The following is a 23649-nucleotide window of genomic DNA, read 5'->3' as shown; positions in this document are numbered from 1 at the left end:
AGTTGAATGAACCTCCCACAATGTGTCAGCCGACTCCATGGAGGGTGTAATAATAATAATAATATCATCGCCTGCATAAAGTAAAGAGCTGAGATTAACATCTCAAATTTTGATATCAGGTTTAATAGCACTTTCCTTCCTAATATGATCCATATAGATAATGAACAACAGAGGGGATAATGTACATCCTTGTCTGACACAGGATTTAATATCAAAACCATCTTCCTGTACTTCTATTCTAACTGCTGACTTACAACTCAAATCAAGACTAAGTATGGCTTCATATAATGTCCCATATAACTGTAGCATTTTGAATAGCTTTTCTCTTGCCACTTTGTCATATGCTTTTTGCAAGTCTACAAAACTTAAATACAGATCTTTGTTATATTCCCATGATTTCTTAACTATTTTATGTGAAGTGAAAATCTGATCCATCTGAGCCTGAAAACCTCTATTTGGACTGAATCAAGCTTGTTCGTCACCAGGCTTCCCTTCCACAATCCTTCTCAACTGTTTCTTGAGTATACTTGCATAAATTTTACCAGGAACACTCTGTAGAGAAATACCTCTGTAATTCTCAAGTTCAGTTTTATTTTCCATTTTGTATATAGGTACTATGAGAGCTCTACTGCAATCACTGGGATTCGTCCCTCTGTCCAGGCCTTCTGAACTATGCAGTGCAGCCACTGCAAGACTTTTATACATCCATGCTCGGGTATTTCTGGTTGAATAATATCTACTCCTACTGCCTTTCCACATTTCAGGCTTTTGATATACTTCAAGTATGGATATGTATTCCTGATAGCATACCTGTTTAGCGTTTTTTACCACTGTGCTCTCACTGCTTGTTTCATTTAGCAATTTTTTGAAGCAATTACTCCATACATCAAGGATATCATAATAATAAGATGAATAATGATAATTATTAACAACAATAAAATAAAATAATAGTTATAAACAGTTTATAATTCACAACAAAACATCAAAACACAGAGAGATATAGAGAGCAAATGATATCATAACCAAACATTTCACAAAAAAACTGACATCAGTTGTTCACACAATATCATTTCACTAAAAACCATCGTATGAATGGGCATTTGTCATAATTGAAAAGTGTCATACAAGTGAATCATCGAAAGCAAAGCATTGTAAGGCAGGTTATTACTGTAATTCCAGACTAATATACTACTTAAATAAATACACAAAACTACTAGGCCTAATATATGTAAAAATTAAGAGAGAGGGATATTCCAAAAGTAATGCTTCCACTGTGATAACGCCCCACTCAAAAGAAAAAAAAAAATATATGTGTGTGTGTGTGTGTGTGTGTGTGTGTGTGTGTGTGTGTGTGCGCGCGCTTTTACTCAGTTAAAAGTAAAAGCCTGTGTGTATATATATATATATATATATATATACACACACACACACACACACACACACACACACACACACACACACACACACACACAGGCTTTTACTCGGTTGTTGTGATACATTTTAAAACATAGATTTAATGACTTAAAAAACCGAGATAACTTATAAAGATTTTAATGAGAATATATATATATATAGTTTGACATCTACTTTAATTTACACATTAGTTCTGAACACAATTTCTCTCTCTCTTCCTTCACTTTCTTTGTCACATAATGAAGTTTTCAAAACTGTCACCAGTGAAACCCTTTAATTGCTTTCAGAACCATTTTCTGACCTCTGCTTTGATCTGGTCATTATTTTCAAAATGCATTCCCTTGAAATGCATCTTCAAATTAGGAAATAACCAAAAATCTAAAAGAACCCAGTCCAGGCTGTTGGGAGGATGTTCTACACCTTCAAATCTAATCTCTTGATAGCCCAACAAATGAATGCAACAATGTATAGACTTTTGTGGTCTTACTCATCAATCCTCCCAGATTAATAACTCAGCTTTTATGCTTATAGAAATCAGTGTAATCAGCAATTATGAATTCTGGCTGCCCATTTCATGATCAGTCATTAAAATCAACTCTGCCACTTTCTTGTTTGTTATACCTGCTGACTCACATCTGGAGCTGCTTCACCATAAAAATCTTTTAATCAGTAGAGAATTTCAATAATAACACTATCATTTTTATCCACCAAAATTCAATTACTGCATGCTGTTTTACAAGCCTAGAAAAGTTTGTAAAAGACTCATCCAACGTTTATGTGATAAAATGAGAAATATAACTTTAGTCATACATAAATGTAAACTAAATTGTAGCCAAAGGATGATGGCAAGAAAACAAAACCAGACTACCAGACTAGATGCATTCCAAGGCCACTCACACTCCAAGTAAAGTGCACATACAATTATTACTTTTGGAATGTCTCTCATATTATTTATAAAACTGAATCAAGATTTTATACGTACCTGCATATCTGGATATATAGAAAATAGATTCTGTCTATTTTCCTTTCTAGCCTGAGCAATAGACTCATCTGTTTCTCTGGCATACTGGAGGGAAAAAATGCAAAAACAAAATATTTATAGATAAATCATACACTAACAGAAAGTTATTAAATAAAAAAAAAAATAGGAAAATCATTTGAAGCCATCTCTGTATGCAATACAATTCAAAACATTATTAAAATGTAATGGAGAAAAATCTTAAAGGGGTGGACTTGACTGTTTGGAACTACACAGCAATCTGATCAACTAATATATTTGAATGAATGCTCAAACTCGTGGATTTTATTAAAATTAAATGTAAATTTCACACACAAGAACATGCATAAACACACACACACACACACACCAGAGGTTAGGCCAATAATTGTTGTAACGGTTGGTCAGCAACTTTAGCAAACCATGTAGATTGTAGCGCAGCTTGTTTCTCTGTAAATACAGGGTGTTCGGGATAAATTTGACATATTTATAATTAATTATATTTTTCCGTAAGTTACATGTATTAACACACACTTCTCTTCATTTAAAAGTTTGGACCCTTCTTCATTCATATACAAGATGTCAGAAAGGATGGATAGCTGGAACCCACCTGAATCATGGAAGAGAATAACTTGTATCATGATGATTCGTGCCCGCCATCAAAATAAGGATATTACGACTGCTGCCCAATGCTCCCTGAATACAGTAAAAACAATCAGGCATGAACTAGAGACTTGCAATGGTGACTACGAGGATGTAGCAAGAAGAAAGATCCCTAGCAGACGATCTGATTGCGTTCGTACAGCAGAATTCCTCGCAAATCTGCAGGAACAGGTGTTGAAGAACCCTGGCATTGGAATTCGGGCTTTGTTCGTGGAGTTGCTAACTGTAGTCAAGCCCTGGATAACAAGGGTAGCCAATGGTAGGCCGTATGTATGGCAGCAGGATTCGGCCCCTTGCCACACCTCTGGGAAAAGTCAAAAATGGTTGTCTGAAAATTTCTACGACTTCACCAGTCCAAATGTTTGGCCTCCAAACTCCCCAAACCTTAACCCCATGGATTATTTTGTATGGGGCGCAGTTGAAAAAGACACCAATCGCACTTCCAGTAATACAAAAGCCCAGTTAATGGATAAAATTAAAACAGTTTTTGCGGCCCTTCCCAGGGAGACTGTAGCATCAGCTTGTTCGAGGTTACGAAGCAGAATTGAAGCTGTGATCGATGCTAATGGTGGTTATTTTGAGTAAATCTTGTTGATAGTATTGTAATTAACTCTGCCTGTAATGTTTTTTTGTCAATTCATTAAATTTAATAGATACAAAGAAGATTTTCTTTTTCCTTACGAAACTGTCAAATTTATCCCGAACACCCTGTATGTGTATGCTCCAGATGATGACCTTGATATGAAGGTTGAAACGTCGAGTGTTCATTTTGGTTTATATTAAACTAAAGTTTTGCTCTAACACAGTAATTGTCTCCATAATGTATTCTGATCACTGTATAATCATGAAAGAAAGGACACACACACACACACACACACACACACACACACACACACAGAGAGAGAGAGAGAGAGAGAACAAGATCATACATAAAACACAAAGTATAAGAACATGGGCTAGCTTATTTGAAGCAAGGATGAAATTTGAAGCTAGGACGTCCTAGATAACTAGGATGAAATTTCCATCTGGCCTATAAGGCATGCCAAGAACTGAGTAGGCTTCTAATTCAATGTTCAATCCTCATCTTCCTATGGAATGTCCCTGTTATTATCTACATGGATACAGAGCAAATGAGAATGGACTGGTAAAATGCACTTAGCCAACCAAACTGTAATACATACCTACTTAACCTTCCTACCGGCTAGGACGTCTATAGACGTCCAACTAAATCTGGATAAGATTCAGCCCACCTGTTTAAAGAACCTGGATAAGAAGTGCAATTTGACTGTCATGTCCATTAGAAGGTGTGATAAACCCTCACGCTGAAGAGAAAGGTTAATCGGATTATCTCCCGTTCGTAGCTGCCTCTCAGTTGCCTATAACAAGAAACGGACTTTCTTGTTCCATGCTGGTTAACTGGATTTTAGTTATATATGATAGACTAAAAATAGAGAAATTATTTATATTTTTGTTTTCTCTTTTTATTGTACAATACAATTTTAATTTCTGGACAAAATAAAGGTCTTGCATAATTTCTTCACTTAACCAATTTAATTTTTTATTTTTTTGCGCTAATTTTTTTCTAATCGCTACTAGACAAAAGATTTTTCTTTGTTCTCGAAGAAATTAATTCACGATAATTATTTGGAATATTCTTTTAAAAAAAGAAAAGAAAACCGGCTGCCGACGTTCCAGGTTATATTAATTTTATTTTTGTACAAAACCATCGAAATCGAATAATACTTCACAGATTTCCTTTAATGACATGCTTGAGCAACTTTGCTTTATAGAGAATAACATGAAATTCTTTAATCATATTAAGAAATTTTTTCTTCATGTTGTATAGTAATCTGTACTTTCACTTTCTTGGTTTCCTTGTATAATTGGTCATTACAAAATGAAATTAACAGTTATGATTTAAATCTATATTTTCTGCATAATTCCGATATTTTATTCACCAATTTTTAAAGTAAGCGATACATTTGCTTATTTTTATCATTCAAAATATGTATATCAAATGTGAAATTTCATTTCCATATTTTTACAATAGAATTGAACTTTATTTCGCCTCTGATAGTTTAACCCCCCCCCCCCCCATTGCATTACTATCACACACCCGAAAACTGTTATGAAACATAGGTACAGTTTTTATTTAATTCGTTATTTTTCTCTAGTAATTGTTCCATATAACTTTAATTTTTCGATACTGAAACTATGTGGTGATTATTATAAATTAGCAAATTATAAATCAGACAATATACATATTTCCTGATTATTATAAATTGAAATTATGTGATATTCGGATACAGGTGAAATTAATATTTAAAATCACTGTCATCCTTCAAATGCAATATCAGAATAAAGAAAGTGAAAAACCCGAAGTTTCGAAATACATTTCGAAAGCCCGCTCTCGAAATGTATTGGTCTACAGACTGGATTCTGAACACGCCAATGTTTCGTGATGTTATGACTGAAAAACAATTCAGTCTCATCATGAAGTATTTGCATTTTCAGAATAATGAAGAATACGATCAGGCAACACATCCTTGCCCAGTCCTCAACAAAATTTATGATTTTCTGATGAAAATCCGTCAAAAATGTAGATCACTCTACATTCCTGAGAGAGACTTGAGTATCGATGAAAGCCTTATGCCATTCAAAGGTGGACTGAAATGTAAGCAGTATATTCCCAAAAAGAAAGCGAAGTATGGAGTAAAATTTTTTATGCTTTGCGAATCGGAAAGTAGATATCTTTGGGATTTCAAACCTTATACGGGAAAGCAAACTGTAATCGAGCACGATAAATATTCGGATCTCCCCTTGTCGATGCGTGCAGTAATGCAGTTACTAGACCCTTTACTGGGGAAAGGTTACTGCATTATAATGGATAATTACTATATATGTGTCCTGAACTCGCTGATTTGCTTTTACAGCATCTTACAGATAGTTATGGTACTGTAAATGCAAAAAGGCGAGATATGCCTCCAGATCTGGCTTCAGGAAAGCTATCGAAGGGGGAAATCCGAACTTATCAGCGAGGGAAAGTCTTTGCACTACGTTGGAAAGACAAAAAAGATGTTTTTCTGCTATCTTCCCTGCACAATCCATCAGCGGAATCCGTGGAGAAGCATGGTTTGAAGAAAGAAAAACCCATTGCTGTGTGTGCATACAATGACACTATGGATTGAGTCGACAGGTGCGATCAGCAGCTATCATTCTACTCTGTAATGAGGAAACAGCATAAAAAATATTACAAAAAAGTGTTTTGGACATGTTATTTGAATTTTGAAGTGTTTGGATTTTGTTATTTGGAACAGTTTCCTCCTGTACAAGAAAAAATGTTTGTCTACCATAACATATCTAGAATACAGAATAGAAATTGCGAAAGCATTGCTGCATGCACATGCACCTTCTTCAACAAGCAGAAAAACAGGCAATCCTGTCAGACATCTGAGGTTGAACGCTGCTAACTCCAACCATTATCCCGAAAATCTACCACCAACGGCTAATAAAAAAAAAACCTCCACGCAAATATTATGTATGTAATAAAAAAAATATCAGAAAGGAAACAAAAATCTGGTGCCCTGAGTGTAAAACTGCTTTGTGTGTTTACCCTTGCTTCAAGGTGTTCCACGCTGTTCAAGAATTTTAAATTCTGAACAGTATGAAATAAAAAATGTTTGTTTTCAAGGCCATCAAAACAAATATTGATAGAGGGATACCCGAATGCACTGTTTCCTTTTCATCTTGAAGGCTAATTTTTAAGTTCTTTTTATGACACAGAGAAACTGGAAAGAGTATTCCAGGTAAAGTATTTCATCAAAACAATACAAAATAATGAAATAAAATCTACCTTATATATATATATATAAAATGATAAGCTTTTTTATGTCATGTTTATCGAAACGTTTTGAAACTCAGGGGCTACCCTTAGTGTCGAGTCTTCAAAATTCGAGTCATCAGAATTCAGGGGCTGAACCCCCTTTCGAGTTATCACAATTGAAGGAGAACTGGTCTACCATACCGGAACACGGGGGGTTGGGCATAGCCCCCCTAGTTAATAAATGAAATATATAAATAATAAAGGGAACATTTTCACCTTGCCAACACTCAACATTGATGTGATATGGGTTCCAAATTTCTTGTTTCGGAGATATATATATATATATATATATATATATATATATATTACAAAGTTTTGTAATAAAAATTTCTGCTACAATGAAGTTTGGCAGAATCAACAATATTATTATCACCTTATTTCTGTTTCTCGTGTGGGAGAAAAAACAGTAAAATGTCACTCTTATAATTATATGAGATGTTATAATGGCAAAAATAGTAAGAAAAAAGTCATTTGCAGTTTCTCTTCAAAACACAAAGAAAGAACATTGTAAATTCAGCCAGTGGAAAAGAAAATACTACATATTTTTCTCCTGTTATCTGATTTTTTTTCTTATAGTTCAAAGAAGAAATCACTGCATATAACATGAAGTCTGCAGGAGGGAAAAAAATCTGGAAATTGGTTACATTATAACGAATAGAGAAATCATGTCAGAAAAATTATTCACGTATGATTCTAATCTCAGCAGACATAACATTTTCTTCTAGATTAGATATCTAAAGTAACTGAACCTTTGCTACTATTTTACACTAAAATGAATGGGTATGTTCCCCAAGTGATTTACGTTTGTAACAGCTGTCTTGCGAACGATTTATGAAATAAATTATCTGAAATATCCGCAGATTGCTTAGGTCTATATCCCCCCCCCCCAAAAAAAAAGATTATGAAACGCATATGCACCTTTTCTTTGAAAATAATTCAAATCCTCTTTTTCAAGATAATTGTATGATTTAATTTCTAATTTTTGATAATAAAAGTGAAACTGATCATTATAAATTAAGCAATTATTTTGGCATAAATAATGTATAAGCATGTAAACGAAATATCAGTATTTCTGTTAGAATATAGGTAATCAACAATCGAAAAGGAAACAAGACATTCTTGACATATTCTGCACTACAGCCTGGGGCACTTTAGTGTTCTCCCCTTTCTTCTCAATAGCACTGAGAGTAATAAGCCTTCAACTTTTCCTCCAGCTAAGAGGATATTACCAAGTATTTAGAAGACGTAGATTATTTCAGAAATAGCTTCCAGCAGCAGAAGTAATATTTAGATTTTTTTAAAGAAAAACAAACAAAAATAATACTACTGAACGTTCTTTTGTGTGGTATGCATATAAACAATTTTGCATGATGAAAATATAGCATATTATTTCTAAAATTTCACATAATTTCAGCGGGCAGTAGAACAGCTGGTTTTAGATTGCAAATAAATAGAACAGAATTAGAAGTTTCACAATACAATCTGATTGCCGTATATCTTTTGTCAAAATGGTAAAATGAAGTAATTGAATTTGAATGCTGTCTAGAAAAGCTTTCAAACTTGTGAGTTCTAGGAGAGGATAAGGAGGGGGAGGGGGAAAGCATTAGAAAATCTTCAAAATGAAAAAGAATTTTGAATCATTCCGTATATGATATTTTTCCCATTATATTTTCAACATATCTACGAGGATGTGCACTAGATATTATCGTAATATGCATAATACAAATAAATAAATAAATAAATGACGAAGGCGAAGAATCACTGCTAAAATATCATTGGATATAAATTTTTGATACCAAAAAGACACACAATCGGAAACCGAGTAATGCAATGTAGCATTTTAAATTTTTTTTTTAATTTTGTCTTTATGAATAACAAAAAATCATTTCTAAAACTGAAATGTGATGATCCATATAATGCTATTTCGCTAGAAACGAAAGAAAAAGGACATATTTATTTCAATAAATATTGTTTAAAAATATAAATATTTGACATAATATTTTCAAAGCAAGCATTTGAAAATTCTGAAATTCGAAAAAAAATTATTCAATTATTATACGTAAAGTGAAAGATCAATCAGTGCAACTCTTCCGGTGCACTGATTTGTAGAATTACCAAGTATTTATAAGACGTAGATTATTTCAGAAATAGCTTCCAGCAGCAGAAGTAATATTTAGATTTTTTTTAAAGAAAAACAAACACAAATAATACTACTGAACTTTCTTTTGTGTGGTATGCATATAAACAATTTTGCATGGTGAAAATATAGCATATTATTTCTAAAATTTCACATAATTTCAGCGGGCAGTAGAACAGCTGGTTTCAGATTGCAAATAAATAGAACAGATTTAGAAGCTTCACGATACAATCTGATTGCCGTATATCTTTTGTCAAAATGGTAAAATTAAGTAATTGATTTTGAATGCTGTCTAGAAAAGCTTTCAAACCTGTATAGAAATTTAGAGTAGTTATGCAATTCAGCTCCAGGAGAGAATAAGGAGGGGGGGAAGCATTAGAAAATCTTCAAAATGAGCAAAAATGTTGAATCATTCCGTATATGATGTTTTTCACATTATATTTTCAACATATCTACGAGGTTATGCACTAGATATTATTGTAATATGCATAATACAAATAAATAAATAAATGACGAAGGGGAAGAATCACTGCTAAAATATCATTGGATATAAATTTTTGATACCAAAAAGACACAATCGGAAACCGAGTAAGGCAATTTAGCATTTTAACATTTTTTTAAATTTTGTCTTTATGAATAACAAAAAATCGTTTCTAAATCTGTAATATGATGATCCATATAATGCTATTTCGCTAGAAAAGAAAGAAAAAGGACATATTTATTTCAATAAATATTATTTAAAAATATAAATATTTGACATAATATTTTCAAAGCAAACATTTGAAAATTTTAAAATTCGAAAAAAAATTATTCAATTATTATACGTAAAGTGAAAGAACAATCAGTGCATCTCTTCCGGTGCACTGATTTGTAGAATAAAATACACCAAATTATTATTATTATTATTATTATTATTAAACAAGACCTCATGGAGTCAAAGACTCATCTAGGAGGTCCTTTTATCTCACACACATCTCATCATACCGGGTCTTAAACACATTCAAACTCCTTGCAGACACCACACTCTCAGGCAAGGCATTCCAATCATTCACAACTCTGCACGAAAAAAACCTGCCTCTCACTCCCCTACTCACACCCTCTTTATACAGTTTCCAGGGATGACCTCTGGTTCTCCCCTGATCTCCCACTATTCGCTGTAGAACTTCTCCACCATTGATCCTATAGCAACCCCTTACCAACTTGTAGGTCTCTATCATATCTCCCCTCTTCCTTCTCTCCACTAGTCTCTGCAAATTACATCTTTTCAATCTTTCCTCATACTCGACATTCCAGAGGTCAGAAACTACCTTAGTCAGTCGCCTTTGGACCCTTTCCAACATCTCTTCATCCTTCTGAAAACCAGGTGACCAAATCTGGGCACAATAGTCCATGTGTGGCCTAATCAAAGCCTTATACAATGGAACAAGAATCTCCCTACTTCTACACGTCAGTGTCCTCCTCATCATTCCCAGAAGTCTTTGTGTTGTCTTCACAATTTTGGCGATGTGACCCCTAAATTTTAGATCCTTATCCACTATCACTCCCAGATCTCTTATTTCCTCTACTTCCAACAATATATTCTCACCAAGCATAAATTCTGCATCCCATCTTTGTTTTCCAAATTTTAAAACCTTACATTTTGCAACATTGAACTCACATCCCCATTCACTATCACTAAATAGATTCATTGCAAAAGCTGATCAGTGGGCATTTCAGGATTGATTTTTTTTTCGCATATGTAAAATTGGTTTCAATTTTTGGGAAGAGACACAATAAATCATTTTAGAGGCAAGAAAGGTCAAATAACTTAGGACAGTAAATGAAATTCTAAGCAACACAATAGACGTAAAGACAGGGGGAGGGGACACAAAGGTCACTCAGCAACAGTTAATCCACTAATGCTATAGAATAGCAGTAAAGAGATTAACGGCGGAGGAAGGTAATGGCATGAGAAAAGGTAGAATGCCGACGAAGTTTTGATCCATGAAAAAAGCTAGGGAGTGTTGAATATTTCATCCACACCGGCCGGTTGGGAGGTTAGTGAGATAAATATGAAAGGTCAGCATGATCAAATATCATGCCAGCTAGGGCACTGCCTGGTTAAATCACAACTGGGAGAGTAAAGGGGGGGCAAGAAAAAACAGCATAATACCAACTACTAGAACAATCCCACACTCAACAAATTTGAATATAGGCACCACAAAAAATGAATCCATAATGGAAAAGGAGATAATGTTTATACAGGAATTACAAAAATGCCACGACAACAATTGGTATGCATATTTAAACATGTTTGTTATACATTAGTAAATCAATTTTAATGGTTTATCACAACATAACACCATAACCAAAATACTGGACTAACCACTATACCAGCCTTAATGTATTTCAATAAATATTAGATGATGTAATGTGTCCATTGAATACTATTGAAAGAACATGGATACAAAAGGCATCCATATGGTCATTTGGGTAGTTTAAAATATTTGAACAAAATTTAAATATTTTAATCCAATATTTTAACTGAAAGCACTGGGGCACTTTCAAGCTTTTCAAGTTAATGTTCACGATGTCAATTAGTTTTACTCTTCCAATTGCACAAATAAAGCAGGCAGACGTATTAAGATATTTGCTATCTTACACAAACTGTGCACATGCCTTGAATACCAGATAACTCTAAATATTCTCCACTCTTTCTTACTAGCAACTCTTTTAAGAATTAGCAATTTTTTTGTGAATGTCTTCTAGTTGATTTGGACCACAATCTAGTGTTCATTTTTTCCTTCTCAAAGTAGCAGACACAAACACTATCATACATACAAGGGTTGTTTGAAAAGTTTGGTAAAAAAATAAGTTAAACACATTTTTTTGGAAAAAATCACCTTTCTTTCTCAACATAGTCTCCGTTGAGGTCTACACATTTCATCCAGCGAGTTTCCAATTTTTTCATCCCATCTAAAAAGTACAATTTGTCAAATTGTGCAAAACAATCATTGACAGCCTTGATAACATCCTCATTCAAAGAAAAATTTTTCCCACCGAGCCAAATTTTTAAGTTTGGGAACAAGAAGTCACACGGGGCCACGTCTGGTGAATATGGTGGATGTGGAATCAATTCGAACCTCAATTCATGCAATTTTGCCATTGCGATGGGTGATGTGTAGGATGATGCATTGTCTTGAATGAAAGAGCACTTTTTTGTGCCAATCTTGGCCATTTTTTCTTCAGTTCTTTAAACGGTCCAACAATGATGCATAATAGACTCCTGTTATTGTCTTACCCTTTTCCAAATAGTCTATCATGATAATTCCTTACAAGTGAGCTGCCAGCTTTCCCTATAACCACACATTAGGCGTAATGGACTCACATTACACGAGATCGTTATTCTCAGACCTTAACCTTTCTATTAGTGTTCCTATAAGGCTCTATTCTTTCCTCTACCTTCTTCCTTCTGTATATCTAAATACTGATTTTTCAATGGAAAGTGAGTTAGCTGGTCCTATATGGATCTGCCAGGGTTTTTGCTTACCATATAATCTGGTGTTTTGACAACACTCAAAAGTAACACTGGAAGAATCTCTAGACATGATGAGATTTCTCTTCTTGAGATTACTATATCCTCAAATCCCCCACCCTCTCTCTCTCTCTCTCTCTCTTGGCATAAAGCATATTACAGTTATTGCCTCCTTAGAATCCAAATAATTAAACTTTCTTTTACTCAAAACATTATTTTACCTCCAAACAACTTTAAACTCTATAAAAATCACAAATCTATCCAGTCATTAAATACTGTTCTCACATTTGAGAACAATCCTCCTAAGAATACCTGACTCAGTATGGAAGAGGGCAATTAGGTTGGTTAATAACCGTGATGCTCCAAGCATTCCATAACAATAATTAACTCAATACAGATTAAAATAATTAGGTTGATTAATGATCCATCTCTCACCAATTCATTCAAACTTTCAATTTTAAACAGGTATTCAGTGTTTGCTGCATGCATCTTCTAGAGATACTTACATGGCTACTGTTCATCTAAACTGGCATCAACAATTCCTCCACCCTTTGCTGAACCCATTGAAACATGTGCAGCAGCTATTCACAACTCCATAGTTCAACTCCAAATGCACTGAACAAATTTCTCTGCATCTTTGTTCTGTTCATCCATTTTCCTGCTGCCTCTCCTCTGGAATAGTCTCCCATCTTATGTGCTTCCTAAGGAACACAATCCACAGATCCTCAAATCAAATGTGAACAAGTTCCTTCTTGCTCATCTGCTAACGTACTACAGATTGACCAACTTCTCATGTATGGAATCATCATATATCAGTGGGAAAAAATAAATAAAAACTAATGGTTATACAATTCAGAAGGCCTACTAAGTAGGTCAAATTCTGGATTATTTGGGTAGATTTATAGATAGATACTCTTATAGTATCTATCTATAAAAAGAAATCAAACTGAATGTGAGAATCACATAGGAACTTCCCTACTGGATGTTCCAGATAAAATTTATATAAACAAACATAGCATGAGATTAAGAAAAGTTTAGATTGGAAAGAACACGCTATGTTCAGACTTAACAGGAATTGACAGGCTCAGATGTGTACTTTGACAAATAGCAGCAAAATCAGAAATATAACAAGGATCTGCATTTAAGTCATATTGATCTGGAAGAGAAAAGAAAAAAGGGAACAGGAAAAAACTTTCAAAACTTTACAACTATATGGTGTTAAAAGGTACGTTATACAGAGCAACATACACATGTTGTTCTGTATAATTTCACATGTTTTTGACAGAAAACAACATCAGTTGTTTTTAGTTTTTGATCAACTGCTTTGTTTCTAACCCAGCTGTCCAATCCATAAGTTCAAATTATCTATTCTACAACAAGCATCTAAGTCAAATGTTGTTGTTCTCTAAGAAATACTTGTGCCATAAGAGGTCTCATTTTATTAACATGAAAAACACAAGGAATAAGTAAGACTTTTAAGGCCATATATTTCAGCCTAAATGTTACAGGCCATCATCAGTGACAATGATAATTAATTAGAATTGCAATATTTCGTTTATACCAGTTATGCCATTGTATTGTTTCATGTACAGCATCATGTGACTGTTACTTTTTCAAATCAATCCATTGTTTGCTTTCTACCTTCTCAATAACTATCATTGCCAATGATGATGGCCTGTAATATTCAGGATGAAATATATGGCCTTAAATAAACAGTATTACTAATTCCTTGTGTTTTTCATGTTAATTAAAAGAAACATCAAATGTTTGTTGTAAGACAGATCAACTATAAGAAAGGAATACATGCTATATCCACTGTTATTCATAATCTATATAGATTACATTATAAAAGAAACTAGCATTAAACCAGATATTAAAATCTAAAATATTCAATTTTTTTTTTTTTACTTTATGCAAATCATGCTATACTCCTAAATAATTAAACATTCACAAGAAAATATACAAGCCACTGCCCTAAATAAATCCAGCCATCCTGAAAAGTACACCATAATTAAACTGAATAACTTCTGTAACAAGCTTGGTATGAACACTGGTTAATACCAGCTTTTACAAACACAAAAGTTGTGAAAATGGCAGGAATATTAGTGAAAATGGAAATTAAAACCTTAAAATTATAATAAATAGAATAAGCAGGGTTTGATATGGTAAGGAACCAGATGAATAAATTTAAATGGAATAATATCCAAATTAATACTAACAAAATAGATATAGTACCGAAACCAATTTTAACTTACAGATTGGAGAGTTGAGTTAGAAACAAAAATGGTTGATCAAAAACTAACAACCACAGATGTGAGTACTCTGGAAAAAAGAAATTCATGGAATTAACAAATGATATTAATGGCAGAAACATATCAAAAAGAAAATATTAGAAAGAAATGTGACAACATTAGCATTCAAGAAAAACAGAGCTTAGCTAATCTTCAACAAAACCAAAGAGGAAAGCTCAGCATCATGAGTGATGCCCAGGAAAAGGACCAAGAGGAAGATCTATGTGGAATATTGATTAGTAGCACCACAGAAGATTAAGAAATCTGACAAATAACAGATTAAATGAGGAACATTGTTGAGAGGAAGCTAGTAATGTAAACAATTGTCATAACATGTCTCCCTCAGGGAGACACGGTATAAGGAGAGTAGATGTTGAGAGTAATAATGAATGAATGTATGTACAGGGAAGATAAGCATAAAAATGGAATAGATTGGGAGGCAATGTGATGGGAAAATCATCATCAACAAGAGGCTTGGGAAGAACTGGTTATAGAAATAAGGGAAATGAAATGGTTTCACTGACTGAGTTTATTCATCCAAAAATTGTTGGAATAAATGAAATATGGTTGAATGAAGATGATATCCTAATGGGAATAGAAATGGAAGAGTACAGTGTTTTTCATGAGGATAGAAATGACAAGAAGGGAGAGTGGGGAGAGTGTTGCTGTGATAGCAGGAGAATTATGTCCACATAAGCTAGCATGAAAGAAGGAAATAGTGACAATGGTTTTGAGACAGTGTAGTATGAGACAAAGATTGGCAGGAAGAGATATTTAGTGATATTACTATAGGCTACGGAATGTTAAAGAAGGTGATGAAGAAATGTATAAGCAACTTGGGTTAGTGAACAAGAAAAGAGTAATGATTATGAGTGATATTAATTATGGCAGTATAGATTGAAACAAAGAAATAGTATTTGGGAATAAGGAAAATAAATTGTTCAAGTTCTTGAGAGACATATCTCGGACAGAACGTAAAAGAGAGCATACGAGGATCAAGAGTTTTGGATCTGATCATTTCACCAGAGGATGTAACTGTGAGTGGGTTTTGCACTTCCCTCCAGTTCAGGGTCGAATTTACCATGATGCACATTAGGCACAAGCTGGCGCCTTGCTCTCTATGGGGGGGCCACATTTTAAAACCTTACTCCTCACAAACAACAATATAAAAAGCAGCCTACTTATAGTTGCAAAATAAAATACTTATTTTTAAATATTGAATTCATAATATAAAAACATTTAAAATACGTTGTCCTTTCCTTACAACATAAAACTAACAGGAACTGCTGTATTGCATAAAATTCATGTACAGGAGCATACTATTTCTTTGCTGGACGTATATACATACATGTCCAGCAAAAGCTGAATAAGATTCTGTCCACCTGTTGAAAGAACATGGATAAGAAGTGTAATTGCCTGCCATGTCCATTAGAAGGTGTGATAATCTTTCACGGTGAAAAGAACACTCAACTAGATTACCTGGCGTAAGTAGCTACGTTCATTGCCTATAGCAAGAAATGCAGTTGCATGCCATTTGCTTGGTAACCGGAATCTAAGTTATGAGACTAAATACCTATGAGTTATATTCATTTTTACTACTTGTTTTATCGTATAATTATAGTTTTTAATGCCAATACTGTCTGAATACTGTCTGAAAGCTTTCAAACCAGGAGAAATTTAAGGTAGTTATGTAAGTAAGTTCCAGGAAAGAAGAGAGAGAGAGATGCAGTAAAAAAATCTTCAAAACAAGCATAAATTTTGAATCATTCCGTATTGCATACCCTTCATATTATATTTTCAACATATCTCCAGTGTTATGCATAGGATATTATAGTAATGTGGATCCTACAAAAATATTAACAAAAAAAAACTTTTGCAATTTTAAGCAAAAGACAAAGGTGAAGATTCCCTGCTAAAATATCATTGGAAATAAATTTTCGATATAAAAAAAAAAGACTCGCAATCGGAAACCCCGAGAAATGCAGTTTAACATCATTTGTTGTTCATAAAAAAAACGTTTGTAAAATTGGAATGTGACGATCTATATAACGGTATTTTGCAAGGAAAGAAAGCAAAATGTCATATTTATTTCAATAAATGTTATTTAAAAAATATAAATATTTGACTTGAATATTTTAAATAAGACAAACATTTGAAAATTCACAAAAAAAAATTCTATATTGTCAATAAAGTGAAAGAACACAAAGTTGTCTTGTTCCGTTACACTGATTTGAAGAATAAAAGGCAGCAAATTTGCTATTACTAAATAGATTCATTGCAAAGGCTGATCTATGTTCATTTCATGATTGATTATTTTTGCTCATGTGAAATTCGTTTTTATTTTTGGGAAGAGACAATAACTGTGCAGGAAAAAAAAAAAAAGATAAAATATCATATGACAGTAAAGGAAATTCCAAGTAACAATGTACACATAAAGTCAAGTGACCAAAGGTTGTTCCACAGTTAATCTGTTAACGGCTCTAAAATCGCTGTTCAGGGATTAATGGAGGGGGGGGGACGAGATAACTGCATGATAAAAAGTAGAATGCGGATGAAGTTTTGATCCATTAAAATTTAATTGGCAACTATGCCATGGAATCTTGTCCAGAAGCAGTGCAATATTTTAGTTTTATTCAAAACGTATATAATTACTTTTCATCATCAACAAAAAGATGGGGTCAAACATTTAGAAAAAAAATTTTTAACAGTTAAAAGACTAAGTGAAATGAGGTGGTCTGCAACAGCTGATGCTATATTGGCTTTGAAACATGGATATAAACAAATTAAACAGGCATTAATTGAACGATCCATTTTTCCTCATGAAAAACCTATTTCTAAATTAGAGAGCTCATCATTGGCTGATCATTTTGACAATTCAGAAACAGTAATTTTAACAGTTGTGTGGGACAAAATTTTACAATGAATAAATGCTACTAGTAAATCTCTACACGATCCCAATATGGATTTGTTTTTAGCTAATAATTTGTTAGTCTTTAGTTGGGTTTTATTTTAGATATAAGAAATAGTTTTGCTGCTTTAAATGAAGACGAGAATTTATTAACAGATGAGACAAAATTTAAAGTTGAGAAGGAAAGAGTGAAAAAACGAAAAAAAATTGTGTGACGAAATTTCACAATCTAACGATGAGATTATATTACATGGGAAAGAATTTCATTGTTAATACGGTGGTAGACGGCTCCCTATTCTCTCACCATCTAACTAATGCTGGGGTCCCTCAAGGCTCAGTTCTCTCACCAATCCTCTTCCTTCTATATAATGTCTTTGCGATAAGCTAATTTTGGAAATTAATGAAAGAGCAAAAAGCTATTTAGACAGATATGTTTGGCATTTTTTTGAAGAAAGATATAGCTCAAGACAAGTATAAGACTAGTATTAACAAACTTTTACAATCTTATGGGACTGATATTGACTCAGAAAAATTTATTAATGAAGTTAAGCAATTTCTAATAATGATAAAGGAAGAAAATTTTTCAATTAAAATATGTACAAATTTATAAACGATGGGTTAAGGTCTACTTTTTCGAACACAGAAACAATTCTAAAAATATTTTTGATGATGCCTATTTCAAATGCAAGTGCTGAACATGCATTTTCAGTGTTGAAATGAATAAAAAATTATTCAAGAAGCAACTTGCACTAAAATAAAACAAGTGACCTGTCATTATTATGCACTGAAGATGTAATGGACTTGATTAATTATGATGACATTTTAGATATATTTGCTAAAATCAAAGCCAGAAAAAAAACGTTTAGTTATTCTTTTTTTTTTAAATTTAAATTTGAACTGATTTATTTTTATACTTTTTTTTTAATGCAAATATATGTACACCAATGTTGTGTTGTTTTTATTTTATTAAAATGAGTTAATATGGAAATGTCGACTTTTATTTTCAATAAAGTAAAAAAAAAAATGTGTATGAATTTGATTAACTGAAACAGACTTGTTCTTCTGAGCCTCATTATGATGTTATGAGAGCCTCCAAAAGTATAACTGCTGCCCTGCTCCAGTTAGTGAGAGTGATTATAATGAGTTGTGGCTAGCAATATGAAGGTTTCTGTGATGAAAGGATATATGTGGAAGTTCAAGGCTGGTGATTATGACAAGCTAAGGAGACAGCCTAGAGCTATAGCATGGATTAAGGAGTTGAGAGGTAAGGAAATAAATATTGCTTGGAAACTCACAAAGGAATACATAATAGCATCAATGTGTTAATGTATTCCAAAGATCAAAAGGATGAATAAAGGGGATTAAGCATGAAATGTGGAGAAAAAAAGGCACTTTGGAGAAAGCACAAGATGAATAATGGTAATAATCAGTTGCATGAAGAGAATAAACGATGGATTAAGGTCTACTTTTCCGATCGCAGAAACAATTCTAAAAATATTTTTAGAAACCAACAGAGCAACTCAGTTGATAAGGAATCTTGTCAACAAAAGTAGTACGAGCAGAAAATTAGCAAATCAGGTCAAGAAAAACTGTTGTGAGTTTTTTTATGTGGAAAGTAGAAGGAAGAATAATTATGATAAGATGCCATTGATGGATGCAAATGGATGATTAGTGACTGCTGCAGAGGACATAGTTGAGGTGTTAAATGAGCAGTTCATTAGGGTGTTTCATCCTATGTGAAATCAGAAGCTCAAATTTAGAGAACAAAATGAGAGAGGACTTAACGGCGAGCGAGCAAAAGGTATATGAAGAGTTAAGTAAGCTAGATGTCGATAATGCAAGAGAACTTGAAATATCACTACGTGCCATAAGGGAATGTTTGAGGGAGTTAGCATCACCCTTGGCCTACTTGTTTAACAAGTCTTACAACAGTACGTCCCAGAAGAGTAGAAGGAAGGCAAAATTGTTCCACTTCACAAAGGCAGTGATAAGACTAAGGCAACAAATTATAAGCCGATCTGTATATCTGGAGTTGCAGTTAAGGTATAGGAGAGGTTGGTGGGATATAGGAGACAAAAGTGGGTTGGTAACAGCAGTATCCTCTGTGGTTATCAGCATGGGTTTGTTAAAGAGAGTTCACATTTTACTAACTTATGTGTTATAAATAGGTGGCAAATATCTTGGACAAGGGAGATACATATACAGTAGTATACTTAGATTTTGCAAAGGCTTTTGATAGAGTGCCACACCACCAGTTATTTGGTCACTAAACTGAGCAGATGGGATTGGATGATAGACTAGTGAGTTGGATAGATGAATGGCCAACAGACAGGTATCAGCAAATCGAGGAGCACTATCTTGAAAGAGAAAAGTCAATAGTAGTGTGCAGCAAGGGTCATTTTTGGGACCATTGTTATTTAATTTGTATATTAATGATATTGGGATAGGTTTAAGTGGTGATATACAACTGTTTGCAGATGATGTAAAACTGGGGAGACTAATGAGGATTCAAGCAGATGGCCTTACAGGAGGACTTGAGTAGAATGCATGAGTGGGCAACAGTATGGAACTGTCAATTCAATATTAACAAGTGTCAGGTTCTGAAATTTGGTAGGTAACAATGTAACAATTGTAACAATGGGATGAAAAGTATCTTGATGGGGAAATTTTGGAGGAAGTTGAGGAGACAACAGACCTTGGAGTAGTGGTTCAACAGTATTAATAGTATTCACACTGCACAAGATATGAAGACATCACATCAGATTATGTCAATGAAGCAACCTTGTATAAATAAACAGGTTCTGGTTCCATTGCATAAGGCCTTGATCAGGCCTCATATGGATTAATGTACATAGATTTAGTTCCCCCTGGTTTTCATGATGATGAGAATTATGTTGGAAAGGATCCAGAATAGACTGACTAAAGTTGTAACTGGTCTTTGGGATGTGGGATATGAGGACAGATTGAGGGAATAAGGTTTGCAAAGCCTTGTGAATAGAAGGAAGAGAGGGGATATGATTGACACATTTCAGTTGGTAAAGGGCTGTTGTTACTAGGTTAATGTGGGAAAAATGTTTAATGGAATGGGGGAAGTGGGTAGAATAAGTGGACAAACCTGGAAGTTGTATAAGCAAGGCATGAGCAGGGACATAAGGAATAGGTTCTTTCCATGGAGAGTGGCTGATCAGTGGAATACTTTGCCTGACATTGTAGTGAATGCAGATACATTGTATTAGTTTAAAGCACGATTGATGGTGGGATGAGTCTTTAGACTCCATGGAGGTCTGGTGTTAATAATAATAATAATTATGTAATACAGCAATCCCTTGATTAATGCGCCTAATGCGTTCTTTAAAACAGGCACATTAATCGAAATCGCACTAATCGAACATAATAACCTACAGGAAAATGTATAATTCATTCCTCAGATTTCTTTTTTTGATCCTTAATTTTTTTTTATAAAAGAATTAGGGTATGTCAGGGCCTAGTTAAAGGAAAACCATGAAGCTAAAAGGCAATAAAACATATTCAGAATATAATTTTATTATTCTGCTTCTTAACAAAGAATTGAGCTCACGTAGTTTGGAGGGCATTCTGTTTCTTTTTTTTCATACAACTGATGGTATGGCGCGATTGCCTCTTCTGCAAATTTTACTGCTTCATTCTTCACCAGAGTCAGTCTCTAAGCATTGCTGCTTAAAAACTTCGATTGTACAAAAACTATTTTCAAATTGTTTCTGTGAAACCTCTTTGGGCTTATCAGTGATTAAATTTGCTTCATATTCTTCAGGATCTTCTTGCTGTGCATCCAAATTTAGCAGGTCGGAATCACTCAACTTCTCAGAATGAGATTTAATTAACTTAGATTCATTTGAAAAGCCTCTAAAATCATTTGCACAATATGGAAGAATGTGTTTCCAAATGGCTCACATATTGCTAGCAGTAATTTCATTTGACTTTGTGACTTTATGACCAGGCTGAGATTTCTCTGATTTGGCTAGAAAAGTCTTGGAAGGCATTCGCTTCCAAAAAAAGGCCGGTTTCATCGACATTAAATATTTGTTGATCACAATAGTCCCCTTCTTACACAATTTTCTTCAAAATCTCTGTATATCTCCTTATCTGCACTTGCAGCTTAGCCTGTGATCAGAACATTATGTACACTATTTCTCTTTTTGAAACCCTCAAATCACCCAGCACTAACATGGAAATCTTCTTTTCCATCATTGATAACCCTTTCTTTCCAAGTTACAAAGAGACAATGCTTTTGATTTAATAAGGTCAGTGTTTAGTAGGATCCATTTTTGGTTACAATCTTCAATATCCATGTAAAAAGAAGTCTCTCTAATTCAATCATTATAATACTTTGATTTTCAGTGCATGCATGATGAACTTCAAGCAGCCTTACTTTTCTCTTTGTATTCAGCAGTTGATTCACCCATTTTTGTGTTCTTGTCCTATCTTTGCTCTGGATTCGCCTTGTTCATTTTTCTTTATTATTTCAAATTTTTCTTCCAATCAGATTACTTTTCGAATCATTTTCACACTTCTCTTTTTTGCTCACTAATTCTTTTACTCATGATTAAAGGTTAGGAAAATAATTTCAAATAAAAAAAGTATGGAAAACAACTGCACGAGATATGATCAGCAAAATGCTATGTAAAGCAGACGATTTGGCGGTAAATTTGGAACATAGCATACATGGAAATAGTGTAGTATGCCATTAAAAAATAACTCTGTAAAATGTTTCAAATCGGTAGCTAAATTATTTCATCCTGGTGAGTGATTTTTTAAAATAGTTAGCCATAAAAATGTATAGATCTAAAATTTTTAAAATCTGTAACATTTATTTTTAAGATGTATATAGGCACTAATCTAATTTGGGTATTGAAAAAAATAATCGAAAATGCACTAATCGGGGGCACATTAATTAAGAGATTGCTGTATAATCAAACAAATGGAAAGGCTTACGTGTTGGCAGTACATGTTAGTTTATTTTCATGGTATTGATTGCAACACAAAATGATAAGAAAATAATTCATATGTATTAACTTATTAGCTGATATTTCACTAGTATTATATCCAGCATCTTCAGAGCACAAGAATCATGTGCCACAGTACATGAAACAATAAGAATTGGTATAACAGCCAATTTCTACACAGAACTTGGAAAAGCTAGCTATGAATACAGCCATTCTCAAACCAGTAGGTTGGCTATGCTATGTTGATGATGTGTTTGCTATTTGGCCACATAGTCCAGACACACATTGGATACATTTTCAGTGCATTTAAATAGCCAACACCCTAAAATCCACTTCACAATGGAACAGGAAGCTAATGACTGTCTGCCCTTCCTGGATACACTAATCACACATCTCCTATGGTTCATTATCTTTTTCTGTTTATAGAAAACCCACACATACAGAAAGATATTTGCACAAACAGTCATGCCATCATCCAGTTCAACAGTATGGTATCCTAAAAACACTAATTCACAGAGCTAGAGCTATCTGTTCCAATGGCAATGCTCTTACCACTGAACTCACTCACTTATGTCACACTTTCTTAGACGCATTGATAAAGCAAAACTATTACCATTCGATATTCAAGGCACATCCGAAAAGATATCTAGAATGCTTCATAAATATCAGCTATGCACCATGTTTAAAGCATATGTCAAATTGGCAACTCTCATCCATTCACCTAAGGACAAACTCTCTTCTTTATCACATCCAGGAGTTTATAAAGTGCCCTGTTCTTGTGACCTGTTACTATGGGCAGGCAGGAAGAACTGTGACATCTACCTTGGTGAACATAAAAAATACATCTGGTATTATCGTCAT

At 33.7% G+C, this 23649-nt stretch overlaps 1 protein-coding gene across 1 annotated transcript in view; it reads right to left on the bottom strand.

Moving 5' to 3' along the window:
* Ziz (dedicator of cytokinesis protein Ziz) overlaps positions 1 to 23649 on the bottom strand; it is an 826359-nt gene that overhangs the window by 593139 nt on the left and 209571 nt on the right. Inside the window, exon 9 of the mRNA XM_090414187.1 lies at positions 2396 to 2479. Coding sequence (XP_090270313.1) covers positions 2396 to 2479 — 84 coding nt within the window. The remainder of the gene's footprint in view (positions 1 to 2395; positions 2480 to 23649) is intronic.

Source organism: Typopeltis vanoorti, chromosome 24 (genome assembly GCF_054136105.1).
Source record: "Typopeltis vanoorti isolate ZY-2024b chromosome 24, IOZ_Tvanoo_1.0, whole genome shotgun sequence".
In the NCBI taxonomy this organism is placed as follows: Eukaryota; Metazoa; Arthropoda; class Arachnida; order Uropygi; family Thelyphonidae; genus Typopeltis; species Typopeltis vanoorti.
The sequence above is the reverse complement of the archived record's forward strand: the minus strand, read 5'-3'. Positions and strand labels throughout refer to the sequence as shown.